This window comes from Vipera ursinii (assembly GCF_947247035.1).
Source record: "Vipera ursinii genome assembly, chromosome: 15".
NCBI lineage: Eukaryota > Metazoa > Chordata > Lepidosauria > Squamata > Viperidae > Vipera > Vipera ursinii.
The window spans coordinates 7,904,780-7,919,346 of record NC_139528.1 but is presented as its reverse complement, the minus strand read 5'-3'; the positions used below and the strand labels follow the sequence as shown (position 1 = coordinate 7,919,346).

General features: G+C 51.4%; 1 protein-coding gene across 2 annotated transcripts in view; it reads left to right on the top strand.

Moving 5' to 3' along the window:
- ITLN1 (intelectin 1) overlaps positions 1 to 14,567 on the top strand; it is a 34,804-nt gene that overhangs the window by 7,156 nt on the left and 13,081 nt on the right. For both annotated transcript variants that reach the window (XM_083374262.1, XM_083374263.1), the window contains 4 exons: positions 907 to 1,154; positions 2,351 to 2,509; positions 3,543 to 3,663; positions 7,038 to 7,141. In XM_083374262.1, coding sequence (XP_083230388.1) covers positions 907 to 1,154; positions 2,351 to 2,509; positions 3,543 to 3,663; positions 7,038 to 7,141 — 632 coding nt within the window. The remainder of the gene's footprint in view (positions 1 to 906; positions 1,155 to 2,350; positions 2,510 to 3,542; positions 3,664 to 7,037; positions 7,142 to 14,567) is intronic.

Here is a 14,567-nt window from a genome sequence, read left to right as displayed (position 1 = left end):
GAGAAGGAGGAGGAGGAGAAGGAACAGGAGGACAAATGGAGGAGGAGGGTGGAAGGAGAGGGGGAGAAGGAAGAAAGGAGGAAGAGGAGGACAAATGGAGGAGGAAGGAGGAGGAGGAGGAAAGAAGGAGGAAGAGAAGGAGGAAGAGGAGAGGAGAAAGAAAGAAGAAGGGCAAATGAGGAGGAAGGAGAGAATGAGGAGGAGGAGGAACAGAAGGAGGAAGAGGAGGAGGAGAAGGAGGAAGAAAGAAGGAGGAGGACAAATGGAGAAGAAAAGTAGTAGGAGGGGGGAGGAGGAAAGGAGGAGGAGAAAGGAAGGAGAGGAGGAAGAGGAAGACTGTGGGGTCCTTAGTGCTCTCTGAGCTTGTTTTCTTGCAGACGTTTCATTATCCAACGAGGTAACATCATCAGTGCTAGAGGGGAAGGGGGTTTGAGGAGAGGAGGAGGAGGACGAGGTCATTTTGAAATATCAATAATTGAGCATAAATGTGTGTGTGTGTGTATATACACATATATATTGAGGGACACGGTGGCTCAGTGGGTTAGGACACTGAGCTTGTCGATCAGAAGGTCGGCAGTTTGGCGGGTCGAATCCCGAGTGCCGCGTAGCAGAGTGAGCGCCTGTTACTCGTCCCAGCTTCTGCCAACCTAGCAGTTCGAAAGCACGTAAAAATGCAAGTAGAAAAATAGGGACCACTCCGGTGGGAAGGTAACAGTGTTCCGTGCGCCTTTGGCATCTAGTCATGCCGGCCACGTGACCACGGAGACATCCTCGGATAAGTGCTGGCTCTTCGGCTTTGAAACGGAGACGAGCACCGGCCCCTAGAGTCAGAAACGACTAGCACGCACGTGCGGGGGAACCTTTACCTTTACCTTACACATATATATTCTATTTGCTGTTTGGCAGATGGACTGTATAGCCTGACCACCAAAGATGGTGAGGTCTACCAGACCTTCTGTGACATGTCCACCAACAGAGGCGGCTGGACGCTGGTGGCCAGTGTCCACGAGAACAACATCTTTGGGAAATGCACCGTTGGCGATCGCTGGTCCAGTCAGCAAGGTAGCAATGCCAACTACCCCGACGGAGACGGAAATTGGTCCAACAATAACATCTTTGGATCAGCCGTCGGAGCCACAAGTGATGACTACAAGGTAAGAATAACTCATTTGAGGGGAAGGAAAAAAAGCAAACTTTTTTTTAAAGAGCCTTTTTTAGCCACAGGTCAAAATCAGTCTAAAAGAGTTGGTAGTAACAGGCAGTGCTGGCTGATGTTTAATATTTGGTGCAAAAAAAATAGCAGATGTTGTTTGTCCACTGTCATTGACCTTGAACCTAAATGTGGTAGGTCCGAAGATGACCGGACAGGCCAGTTTGGGCATAAAATGTCCTGACTCATGCTGGGTTGAGCACACATGGCTGCAGAATTGCGCAACAACAATCATGTTGTATTACTGGAGTATCCCTTACTTCGTAAGTTTAACAGAATAACATAGTTGGAAGGGACCTTGGAGATCTTCTAGTCCAACCCGCTGCTCAAGCAGCAGACCCTAGACTAGGGGTGTCAAACTCAATTTCATTGAGGGCCGCATCAGCATTGCAGTTGCCCTCAAGGGGCTGGGTGGGCGTGGCCTACTGGGTGGGCGTGGCCAGCTCTACATCGTTTGCATCAAGGGTGCCTATGGGGGCCTGGGCAGGAGTGGGACAGATCTGAGGGTCTCTGGCAGAAGGAGGGTCTCTGGGCCAGGGCCAAGGCAGTGGGGGGCCGTTCCCTCACTGTTTCCAGGATGGGTTTGCGGACCGCATGAAACCACTTCATGGGCCGGATCCGGCCCCCGGGCCTTGTGTTTGACATGTCTGCCCTAGACCATTTCAGACAAGTGACTGTCCAGTCTCTTCTTAAAAACTTCCAGTGTTGGAGCACCCACAACCTCTGGAGGCAAGTCGTTCCATTGATTAATTGTCCTCACTGTCAGGAAGTGTCTCCTTAGTTCCAGGTTGCTTCTCTCCTTGGTTAGTTTCCATCTGTTGGTTCTTGTCCTGCCTTCAGGCATTTTGGAGAATAACTTGACACACACACACCTCTTCCTTGTGGCAGCCCAGTAATTTTGCTCCTTCTTCAAGAGGTACTTCCAGTCAATGGGGGAAGGGAAGAGGTCCCCCCGTGGCCCTTGTGCAGTGCTGCTAGGGTCAACCCTCTCGCTGGTAATTTTTCATGACGGTTCTTCTCCAGGCATCTGGAGAACGTATCATTCTGCAGAATCTCAAGTTTTAGAGCTTCTCAAAGCATCTTAGAAAGGAACTCTCGAACTGTCCTCCAGTGTCCTCCATGGTCTCTCTTCTTTTCCAGAACCCAGGCTACTACGATCTTTCAGCCCGAGATGTCTCCATATGGCATGTTCCCAACAACACCCCGATCAAGAAATGGCGGGACCTTTCCTTCTTGAGATACCACACCGAGACAGGCTTCTTGGCGGGTGAAGGGGGCAACCTTCTCCACCTCTATGAAGTGAGCCCCACCAACCTGACTTCTCTGCCTTTCTGCTTGACGACTCACCAAATATGGGATACCTAGAACCACCCATCTCTTGGGCCTGATCCCGGCTGATCCTAAAACACGAAATAAGCGTCTAACTGTCTATTGTCTGTCTGTCTATCATCTACATCTATACTTTATCTAAATCTATCATCTATCTATCTTCTTTCTATCTATCTATTTATCTATCTACTATCTATCATTTTTCTAACTCTTCTTTCTTTCTTTCTATATCTATCTACTATCTATGTATCATCTATTTATCTATCATCTATCATGTATCTATGTATATGTATCATCTATCTGCCATCTATCTATCTATCTATCTATCTATCTATCTATCTATCTATCTATCTATCTATCTATCTATCTATCACCTATCATCTATGTATCATCTATCAATCAATCTATCATCTATCTATCCATCTATCTACCATCTATCTATCTATATCTATTATCTATCTATTTATCATCTATCACCTATGTGTCATCTGTGTATCTATGTATCATCTATGCATGTATCATGTATCATCTACCATCTATCTATCTACCACCTATCATCCATCTATCTATCTATCTATCTATCTATCTGTCTGTCTGTCTGTCTGTCTGTCTGTCTGTCTGTCTATCTATCTATCTATCTATCTATCTATCTATCTATCTATCTATCTATCTATCTATCTATCTATCTCTTTAGTGGTTGTTTGAGAGTCCACCAGAATCCCAGAACTAGTCTTAAAACTTGGGAGGTGAAGAAAACCTCTCAAAAGAGGATCAAAGCAACCATCTTGGTGCCCACAAAACCTCTAGTTGGACCTTGACTGGGTGGTCATGGTCCAAGAAGTCAGCGTGAGTCAAACTCTGTTTTGATGACTGGGCCTCGGTTCATCTCAGAGTGCTACAACTGGGTTGAAGAGGACACGGTAAAACATCTTCCTCTTCTGCCTGTGCTTTGCTGATGGAGCAGTCATGCATGGAAATAATCCAGCTGTGGTTTGCTTTCCAGAAATACCCGGTGAGATATGGTGCTGGCAGCTGTCCAACCAACAACGGCCCGGCTATCCCTATTGTTTACGATGTTGGTAATGCCCAGACGACTTCAGAATTGTACTCTCCCAATGGACGGGGTAAGCATGAGTTGGAAGGGACCTTGTAGGTCATCTAGTCTAGTCCAACCCCCCCACACCCCAGCAGGAGACCCTGAAACATCATTTCTGACAGATGGCAATCCAGTCTCTTCTTGAAAGCTTCCAGCGATGAAGCTCCCACAACTTCTGAAGGCAACTTCTGTTCCATTGGTCGATAGTTCTCACGGTCACAATGCAGTTCCTCAGCTGGGACTTCATCTGCCGAAGCTAAGATTGAGGAGGAAGGCAAAGGAAGGGCTCCTTCCCAAAACTGGTGCCGCAGTTAAGGTGGTTTAGAAAACAGATTGGGAAAGTTAGGCTAACGATGTGTCTTGGGGGGCATTTGGTATGCCCCAAAAGTCTAGACTCCAGCTGCTAGGAAAAAGGAATAGGAATGGGAAGAGTCTGGCACAGTGAGAATGTGGCCATTTTTAGGCGGGTGCACTTCAGCTCCCAGAATTCCCCAGCCAGATTGCTTTAAGAGGGGTGGAGTTCAGCTACCAGAATTCCCCAGCCAGAGTGCTTTAAGAGGGGTGGAGTTCAATTCAAGGTGTTAGTAATGACTTATAAAGCCCTACATGGCATGGGTCCGGATTACCTACGGCAACACCTGCGGCCGGCGTCATCTTCCCTCCGTCCAGTGCCCTCCCACAGAGAGGGCCTCCTCAGGGTGCCCCCGATCAAAGAATGTCGACTGGTGGCCCCCAGGGGGAGGGCGTTCTCTGTGGGCGCGCCAGACCTGTGGAACCGCTTGCCGGTTGAGCTCCGGACGGCCCCCGACCTTCGCTCCTTCCGGCGCGATCTAAAAACGTATCTATTTGAGCAGTCTGACCTGGTATGATGGGTTAGGGTTGGGGTTTTAATACATCTTAATTATTGTTTTAACCTTGGGCATTTATTTAATCGCTTTTAACTTTTGTATCCTGTTTTTGTATTTATTGCCCTGTGCACCGCCCTGAGTCCTTCAGGAGAAGGGCGGTATAAAAATTTAATAATAAATACCGTATATACTTGAGTATAAGCCGAATTTTTCAGCCCACTTTTTGGGCTGAAAAATTCCACTTCGGCTTATACTCCAGTCAACAAAAAAACTTACCGAGGACTTGTGCGCGGCCGAGGCTTTGGTGCTTCCGGGATCGCGCGCACCTCTCCCAAGCCACCGCCGTCCGAGACCTGCCGAAGTTTGGGGAGGTTTGGGGAGGTGCGCGCGCACCTCCCCAAACCTCCCCAAACGTCGGCAGGTCTCCGTTCCTCCGCGCCCTGCCTGCCTGCTTCAGGGCGCGGAGGAACGGAGACCTGCTGACGTTTGGGGAGGTTTGGGCACCTCCCCAAACCTCCCCAGGTCTCCGTTCCTCCGCGCAGACCTGCCGACGTTTGGGGAGGTTTGGGCGCCTCCCCAAACCTCCCCAGGTCTCCGTTCCTCCGCGCAGACCTGCCGACGTTTGGGGAGGTTTGGGCGCCTCCCCAAACCTCCCCAAACGTCGGCAGGTCTCCGTTCCTCCTGCCGACGTTTGGGGAGGTTTGGGCACCTCCCCAAACCTCCCCAGGTCTCCGTTCCTCCGCGCAGACCTGCCGACGTTTGGGGAGGTTTGGGCGCCTCCCCAAACCTCGGCAGGTCTCCGTTCCTCCGCGCAGACCTGCCGACGTTTGGGCCCCTCCCCAAACCTCCCCAAACCTCGCGCAGACCTGCCGACGTTTGGGGAGGCGCCCAAACCTCCCCAAACGTCGGCAGGTCTGCGCGGAGGAACGGAGACCTGGGGAGGCGCCCAAACCTCCCCAAACGTCGGCAGGTCTGCGCGGAGGAACGGAGACCTGGGGAGGTTTGGGGAGGCGCCCAAACCTCCCCAAACTTCGGCAGGAGGAACGGAGACCTGGGGAGGTTTGGGGAGGCGCCCAAACCTCCCCAAACGTCGGCAGGAGGAACGGAGACCTGCCGACGTTTGGGGAGGTTTGGGGAGGCGCCCAAACCTCCCCAAACGTCGGCAGGTCTGCGCGGAGGAACGGAGACCTGGGGAGGTTTGGGGAGGCGCCCAAACCTCCCCAAACGTCGGCAGGTCTGCGCGGAGGAACGGAGACCTGGGGAGGTTTGGGGAGGCGCCCAAACCTCCCCAAACTTCGGCAGGAGGAACGGAGACCTGGGGAGGTTTGGGGAGGCGCCCAAACCTCCCCAAACGTCAGCAGGAGGAACGGAGACCTGCCAACGTTTGGAGAGGTTTGGGGAGGCGCCCAAACCTCCCCAAACGTCGGCAGGTCTGTGCGGAGGAACGGAGACCTGGGGAGGCGCCCAAACCTCCCCAAACTTCGGCAGGAGGAACGGAGACCTGGGGAGGTTTGGGGAGGCGCCCAAACCTCCCCAAACGTCGGCAGGTCTGCGCAGAGGAACGGAGACCTGCCGACGTTTGGGGAGGTTTGGGGAGGCGCCCAAACCTCCCCAAACGTCGGCAGGTCTGCGCGGAGGAACGGAGACCTGCCGATGTTTGGGGAGGTTTGGGGAGGCGCCCAAACCTCCCCAAACGTCGGCAGGTCTGCGCGGAGGAACGGAGACCTGCCGACGTTTGGGGAGGTTTGGGGAGGTGCACGCGCACCTCCCCAAACCTCCCCAAACTTCGGCAGGTCTCCGGACGGCGGCGGCTTGGGAGAGGTGCGCGTGATCCTGGAAGCACCGAAGCCTCGGCCGCGCGCAAGTCCTCGGTAAGCTCCGGGCGGTCACTTGCTTCGCGTCTCCTGAGGGAAGGGGGGGCGACTGGAACGGGCGTGTTTCCTCGCCTGCTGGGCGCCGCGATTTGCCCGGGGAACGCGCGGGCCCCGAATGGCAGCGTGGAGTGAGGAAGCGGACAGCCAGGGCTTCCCCGAGAGCCGCGGCCACACAGGGTATTCCTGTGTATTCAGGCTTGCAAAATGGCGGATCGAGCCTCTGCTGGCGGCAGAGGCTTGCAGAGCGCGGATCCAGCCTCCGCCGGCGGCGGAGGCTTGCAGAACGGCGGATCGGCTTATACTCGAGTCAACAACTTTTCCCAGTTTTTGGGGGTGAAATTGGGGGTCGCGGCTTATACTCGAGTCGGCTTATACTCAAGTATATACGGTAAATAAAATATAATAATAAATAAACTGCCAGAATTCCCCAGCCAGAGTGCTTTAAGAGGGGTGGAGTTCAGCTCCCAGAATTCCCCAGCCAGCCTGCTTTAAGAGGGGCGAACTTCCATTCCCAGAATTCCCCAGCCAGAGTGCTTTAAGAGGGGTGGGCTTCAGCTCAATAACATGCTGGGGGGAATGCTGGGAGTTGAAGTCCCAGATTGTCAATTGTCTTCCACCAAGATTGTGAAAATAATCAAAACCCTCCCAACTGCATTTAGTATTTCTCTTCTGTGTCCCAGGTGAATTTCTCTCTGGCTTTGTCCAGTTCCGGGTGTTCAATCACGAAAAGGCAGCAATGGCGCTCTGCTCTGGCATTAAACTCACCAAGTGCAACTCAGAACACGTGAGTATCCTGGCCGTCAGGAACGCCGCCTCGGCATAGAAGCTGAGTAATGAAAAATAAAATAAATATATGCATACCGGTTGCCGAACCAGCCAAATGAGATCATGTGATCGCAGGGGCGACGGGGGGGGGGGGGGCGGGGGGTAGACAGCCATCAGGACTTTGAATCCAGGTCCTAAATATCTTTTTTTTTTGAGGGGGGGTTGTCCATGGTAACTTTGAGGAGTTGCTAAGCAGTGGTCGTAAGTAGAGGTCTACCTATACATCCCCTTGAACTGTGCTTTTCATTCCTTGGATTCAGTTTGGCCTTTGCTGGTTTTTGGTCTGTGTGTATGTCTGTCTCTGTGTGTGTGTGTGTGTGTGTGTGTGTGTGTGTGTGTGTGTGTGTGTGTGTCTGTCTGTGTCTGTCTGTGTGTGTGTGTGTGTGTGTGTGTGTGTCTGTGTCTGTGTCTGTGTCTGTGTCTGTGTCTGTCTGTGTCTGTCTGTGTGTGTCTGTGTCTGTGTCTGTCTGTGTCTGTCTGTCTGTCTGTGTCTCTGTGTGTGTGTGTGTCTGTGTGTGTCTGTGTGTGTCTGTGTCTTTGTCTGTCTGTGTCTGTCTGTCTGTGTCTGTGTGTGTGTGTGTGTGTCTGTGTCTGTGTCTGTGTCTGTGTCTGTGTCTGTGTGTGTGTGTGTGTGTGTGTGTGTGTGTCTGTGTCTGTCTGTGTCTGTCTGTTTTTGTCTGTGTGTGTGTGTGTCTGTGTCTGTGTGTGTCTGTGTGTGTGTGTGTGTGTGTGTGTCTGTGTCTGTGTCTGTCTGTGTGTGTGTGTGTCTGTGTCTGTGTGTGTCTGTGTCTGTGTGTGTCTGTGTCTGTGTCTGTGTGTGTATGTGTGTGTGCTATAGTTTTGTATCCCACCGCCCATGTACACAGCACACTATGGAATTCTATTGGCATTTTAGAACATACGGTAGAATCCTAGGGCTGGAAGGGACCTTGGAGGTCATCTAGTCCAACCCCCTGCACAACCAGGAGACCTTATAAAGGTAGTCCTCGACTTATATACCATTCATTTACTGACCATTCAAAGTTACAACGGCACTGAAAAAAGTGAGTGACGACCATTTTTCACGCTTACGACCATTGCAGCCTCCCCCCCCCCAGGGTCACATGATCAAAATTCAGACGCTTGGCCACTGACTCGTATTTATGACGGTCGCAGTGTCCCGGGGTCACATGGCCCTCCTTGACGACCTTCTGACACGCAAAGTCTATGGGGAATCCAGATTCGTTTAACAACCAAGTTACTAACTGTGATTCATTTAACAACTGTTTCCAGAAAGGTCGTAAAATGGGAGCAAAAGTCTCTTAACAAATTTCTCACTTAGCAACAGAAATTTTGGGCTCGGTTGGGATTTGATTTGATTTGATTTGATTAAATTTATATGCCGCCCTTCTCCCCGAGGACTCAGGGCGGCTCACAACCATAAAAATTTAAAAAACATAAAGTAAAAAATTTAAAAAAGAATTAAACAGTAAATGCAATAAATACAATTTAACCCAGTAAAAGCCTAATTAAAAAACGTAGTCAGTCCAGGCCCGCTTGTTGGAACAACCAGGTCTTCAGGTCACGGTGGAAGGACCGAAGGTCAGGGTCCGTCCGCAGCTCCGGGGGCAGTTCATTCCAGAGGGTCGGCGCGCCCACAGAGAAGGCTCTCCCCCTGGGGGTCGCCAGCCGGCATTCCCTGGCCGACGGCACCCTGAGGAGGCCGACTCTGTGGGAACGGACCGGGTGATGGGAGGTTGACAATGGCAGCAGCTGGTCTCGCAAGTACCCCGGGCCTAAGCCATGTAGGGCTTTAAAGGTAATTACCAGCACCTTGAATCGCACTCGGAGGGCAACCGGAAGCCAATGCAGCTCACGCAGGAGTGGTGTAACATGGGAGTACTGAGATACTCCCATAAGCACCCGCGCGGCCGCATTTTGCACCAGTTGAAGCCTCCGGGTGCTCTTCAAGGGCAGCCCCATGTAAAGAGCATTGCAGTAATCCAGGCAGGAAGTGACGAGGGCGTGGGTAACTGTGAATCTCGGTCCAAAAAGGGGCGCAACTGGCGCACTAGGCGAACCTGTGCGAAGGCCCCCCTGGTCACGGCCGTTAGATGATCTTCCAAATTAAGCCGTGAATCCAGGAGGACACCCAAGTTGCGGGCCCTTTCTGAGGGGGGCAATACCTCCCCCCCATCAAAAGAGATGGAGCTTGTTGGACAATGCGAGATGCCGGTATCCACTCGGTCTTGGAGGGGTTAAGCCTGAGCCTGTTCCTTCCCATCCAGACCCGCACCACCTCCAGGCACCAGGACATCACGTCAAGGGCATCACTGGGTTGGCTCGGGGTGGAGATAAACAACTGGGTATCATCCACATATTGGTGATACTTCACCCCAAAACCACGAATGATCTCACCCAGCGGCTTCATATAGATGTTAAACAGGAGGGGGGAGAGAACCGACCCCTGAGGCACCCCACAAGTGAGGGGCCTCGGGGTAGATCTCTGTCCCCCTGCCAATACAAACTGCGAGCGGCCCGAGAGGTAGGAGGAGAACCAGCGTAAAACGGTGCCTCCCACTCCCAACCCCTCGAGCCATCGCAGCAGGATACCATGGTCGATGGTATCAAAAGCCGCTGAGAGGTCAAGAAGGACCAGGACAGAAGAACAACCCCTGTCCCGGGCCCGCCAGAGATCATCCACCAGTGCGACCAATGCCGTTTCCGTGCTGTAACCGGGTCTGAAACCAGACTGGTACGGGTCCAGATAGTCTGCTTCATGCAGGAATTGCGGGAGCTGATCATCACTCAAGGACTGCCTGTAAGGTGACCACATGGGTGAGGAAACCCATGTCTTACGTATCTTTCGGAGAGTCTGTTGTAACTTTGAACAGTTGCTAAGCGACCAGTCATAAATGGAGGACTTTGGGGCTGTCCTTTTCAATCCTAGAATCCAGGTTTGCCTTTGCTAGATTTGTGTGTGTGTGTGTGTGTGTTATAGTTTTGCATCCTGTCCTCCATGCACACAGCATACTGTGGCATTTTATGTGAGGTGATCTCACGAGGACGATGGATCGTTAAAGGTGCTTCCAAGTAAAAGCATACGCAGAGATGCAATCATATTAGCTTTATTCAATGATAGATCAAAGAGAAAGAAATACTTGGCATGAAAGCATTCATGCCTGTGCTTTAGCGAAGAAGCAGGCGAGACAGCAAAGTTAAGCAACTTAACTTTATTTACAAACCAGGCAAACAACAGAAGAACATTGCTCCTATTTATACTAGCAGCTGTCAACGGTTTGGCCAATCAGGGCTGAGCCAGTTTCCCACGCCGCCCACTTCGCCAATCGGAGTCGGCTGGTTTTGACAGCTCGGAGCTGTCATCGGTAGCGCGTGCTGTTGCCAGGTGATTTTGACAGCCGAGAGCTGTCAGTCGGTTGGCGCCTGCGTAGTTCTGTCCGGCAGCTTTTGACAGCTGTCAAAAGCTGCCGCGGCTTTACCTCAGCCCTGTTTATATATATACAAACATTATTAACATGTGAATACATAACACCCCTTACCCCTCCCTCTGATTGAGTTGATGTTTCTCCAACTGTTTCTTTTTTGGGTTTCCCCATTCGAAGTCTTCCAAATAGGCGGGGGGTCTTTTTATTCTTTCGGAGCGCCGGGGGGTTGTCTCTGCTGGTCGTTCCCTTTCCCCAGGCGTGTCGGGATCTGGCTCAGGGGGCAGGGGACTTGGCTCCGTCGTTTCAGAGTCGTTTTGTGCGGGGTCTTGTTGTGGTGCAATTTGATCGGGGGGGGGTTTGGTGTGATAATGTTTGCGGCAGGGGTTCTGCCTGCATTTCGTCGTTCCCCCTTTCCCCCATATTTTGTGGGCTGCGACGTCGTAGTTGGTCGATGTGTCTGTGGATGTGGGAATTGTTCCCAGTGTCTATGACGTATGATAGGGGACCTGTTTGTTCAATGACAACCCCCTGTGTCCATTTGTTGCCCCCTCCGTAGTTCCTTGCCCAGACAGCTTGTCCTGTGCTGAGAGTTCTGTACTGGAGGGGAAGCTCTGGGTCTGGAGGGGATCTGTCGGGATGTAAACGGTCCAATCTGGTAGTTAGTCTCTTGCCCCAGCGGAGTTCTGCTGGAGACTTTCCTGTAGTTGTGCAGGGGGTGGTGTGTTGTGCCAAAAGGAATTGAGCAAGTCTGCGGTGCCAGTTGCCGGTGATGATTTTCCGCAGTGCCTCTTTGGTCGACTTCACCATCACCTCTGCCAAGCCGTTAGTGGATGGGTGAAACGGAGCCGTGGTGGTGTGCCTAATAGAGTTCGCCGTTGTGAAACTCTGGAATTCGTAGGAAGTAAATTGGGGGCCGTTATCGGAGACTATTACATCCGGAAGCCCATGTGTTGCAAACAACCCCCTTAAAACCTGTATTGTGGCTGCAGAAGTTGTGCTTGTCACTGGGGCCACCTCAAGCCATCTTGAATAGCTATCCACGACTATTAGGAATGTTTGTCCCTGGAATGGACCTGCAAAGTCTATGTGGATGCGTGACCAGGGTGTCTTTGTAGTTTCCCATCTGTGTATGGGAGCTTGGGGCTGGGCTGCTCTGACAAGTTGACAGGGATAGCAGCCGGCTACATGTGCTTCTATCTGCTTGTCTAATCCTGGCCACCAGACGTAGCTTCTGGCCAGAGCCTTCATTTTGACGGTTCCTGGGTGACCTTCATGGAGGCTTTCTAACACCTTTAGTCTGTGCTCCTCAGGTATGATTACCCTGCTGCCCCATAATAAACATCCTTGATGGGTGGATAATTCTTTTTGCTTCAAAATATAAGGTTGGAATTCTGGGTCTGGGGGTGTGGATTGCCAGCCAGACGTGACATAGCCTAAGACTCTGCCCAGTGTTTTGTCTGCAGCAGTGGCTGCAGAAATGTCCTTAACAGATAATGGGCATTCAGGAAGTTCTGAGATAGCCAGTATCTTTCCAGCTGGTGCTGGGTCTGGGTCGATTATTGGTTGGGGCAGTCTGCTAAGCCCGTCAGCATGGCCCATGCTTTTCCCTGGTTTATATTCTAAGGTGAATGAATAGGCTGACAAAAAGGTAGACCATCTCAGGATGCGGGGAGATAATATTTGGGGCGTTAGTTTGTTTACTGTAAAGATTCCTAATAGGGGCTTATGGTCCGTAAAAATGGTAAATGGACGGCCATATAGGTAGTCATGAAACTTTTTTACGCTAGCAACTATAGCTAAAGCCTCTTTATCAATTTGAGCGTAATTGCGCTCAGGTTTTGACAGCGTTCTAGAATAGAACGCTACAGGGTTTTGCGTACCTTCCTTAGTTAAGTGGCTTAAGACTGCTCCAATGCCGTAGGGAGAGGCATCGCAAGCCAGACATAAGGGTAGCTGTTCGTTGAACAGTGCCACCGTAGCATTGCTAGTCAGTAAATTTTTTAGTAGGTTAAAACTTTTATCGTGTTGAGGTGACCAATTCCAGGGTTTGCCTTTATCTAATAGCCTGTGGAGGGGTTCAGCGATGGAGGCTTTATGAGGCAGGAAGGTATGGTAAAAATTAACTAAACCTAGGAAGGCTTGTAGTTCCTGTTTATTTTTAGGGGTTGGTGCTGTTTTAATGGCTTTAATTTTTGTTTCAGTGGGGTGAATTCCCTTTGCGTCAATTTTAAATCCTAAAAACTCTGTTGAGGGCACCCCAATGGAGCATTTGTCTCGTCTTAATTTAAGGCCAGCCTCCCTGAATCTAAGGAGCACCTTTGTTAATTTGTCAGCTAAGTCGTTTTCTGATTTCCCTGCAATTAGGATGTCATCGAAATATGGACAGACCCCAGGGATCCCTTTAAGTGTTTTTTCCATGATTTCTTGGAAGATCCCTGGGGCTGCAGAGATGCCGAATTGAAGGCGGTTAATTTTAAATGCTCCTTTGTGGGTGACGATTGTCTGTGCTAAGGCGGTGTCAGGGGTGACAGGCAGCTGTAAATACGCCTGCGCCAAGTCTAACTTAGCGAAAATGGCACCTGACTTAATGGCCGCGAGGATGTCTTTGACAGCCGGGACCGGGTAGGCATGGGCGTTTAAAGCGCGGTTTAGGGTCGCTTTATAGTCAGCACATAATCTGATTTGGCCATTTGGCTTAATTGGGGTCACTATGGGTGTCTCCCATTCTGCCCCTTCTACTGGTTCTAGGACCCCTAAGTTAGTTAATCGGTCTAGTTCAGTTTCAATTTTTTCTCTTAAGGCGAAGGGAACTCTTCTCGCCTTGATTCTGACAGGCATTACATTCGGGTTTAGTTTTAATGATACAGGCGGCCCTGTGTATTTCCCAAGTGAGCTGTCAAAGACGTTCGCGAATTGAAGGCAGACGGATTCTAAGTTTGACAGCTGAGTGGCGTTGACGCCTGTCAACGCTATCCCTAGCGCCTCAAACCAGTCCAGTCCTAGCAGGCTGGTCCTGTTTTCCTGGGTCACTAGTATAGTAAGGGGTCCTTTAAATTGCTTAAACTCCGTTGGAACGGAAGCCTTTCCCCGGAGTTTAATGGGCGTCTTTTGAAAATCCGCTAGGCGGAGTTTGGTGGGGCGTAGGGCGGGCCGTTTTCTGCTGCGGTTACAAATGTCCCTGTAAGTTTGCCAAGAAATGAGTGAGACGGAGGACCCAGAGTCCACTTCCATCTCACAGGGAATTCCGTGAATCAGGACGTCCACCTTGACTTTGGGCTTAAGGGTGCTGTGGACTGTGTGTTCCCTCGCCTTTCCCTTCACGTTTAGTACTAGGGGTTTGAATTTGTGCCTGACCCTGGGTGTGTGCTGGTTCATACCTGCGGACGTCACCTCCAGTTCATGCAGATTTTCTCGGCTCCGGCTGTGCCACACGGCTTTGAGGTGACCTGTCTTCCCGCATCCATGGCACTTGGCACTGCGGAACCGGCACGCTGCTCTCGGGTGGCTTCCGCCGCAGCTGGCACATTTAGCCCTGTTTGGCTGGTAGTTAGCGCCCCTTTGGTTGTTGGCAGGGCCCCCTCTGTTCTTGCGTTGCAGCCTGAGCCTTTCGAATCGCCGCTGCACAGCATCGATGTCCATGGAGACGTCGTCATCTTCTGGACTGCTGAAACCGCCGTCCTCCTGGTGCACGGACCCACTGGGCCCGCTGTCAGGGGAACGTTGGTTGTCACCGTGGCTGTCCTCGTAGGCGATGACTTCCCTAGCCACTTCAGCCAGTGTCAGTGCGGGCTTGGCGATCAGCTTCCTCCTCAGCCGCTCATCTTTAAGCCCTATGACAATTTGGTCCCGGATTCGGTCCTCTAAATCCGGGAACCGACATCGCCGTGCTGCGTGTCTGACCCGGGTTATAAAGTCATTGGCGGGCTCATCAGGGAGCTGTATTCTTCGGGCGAAATTTAC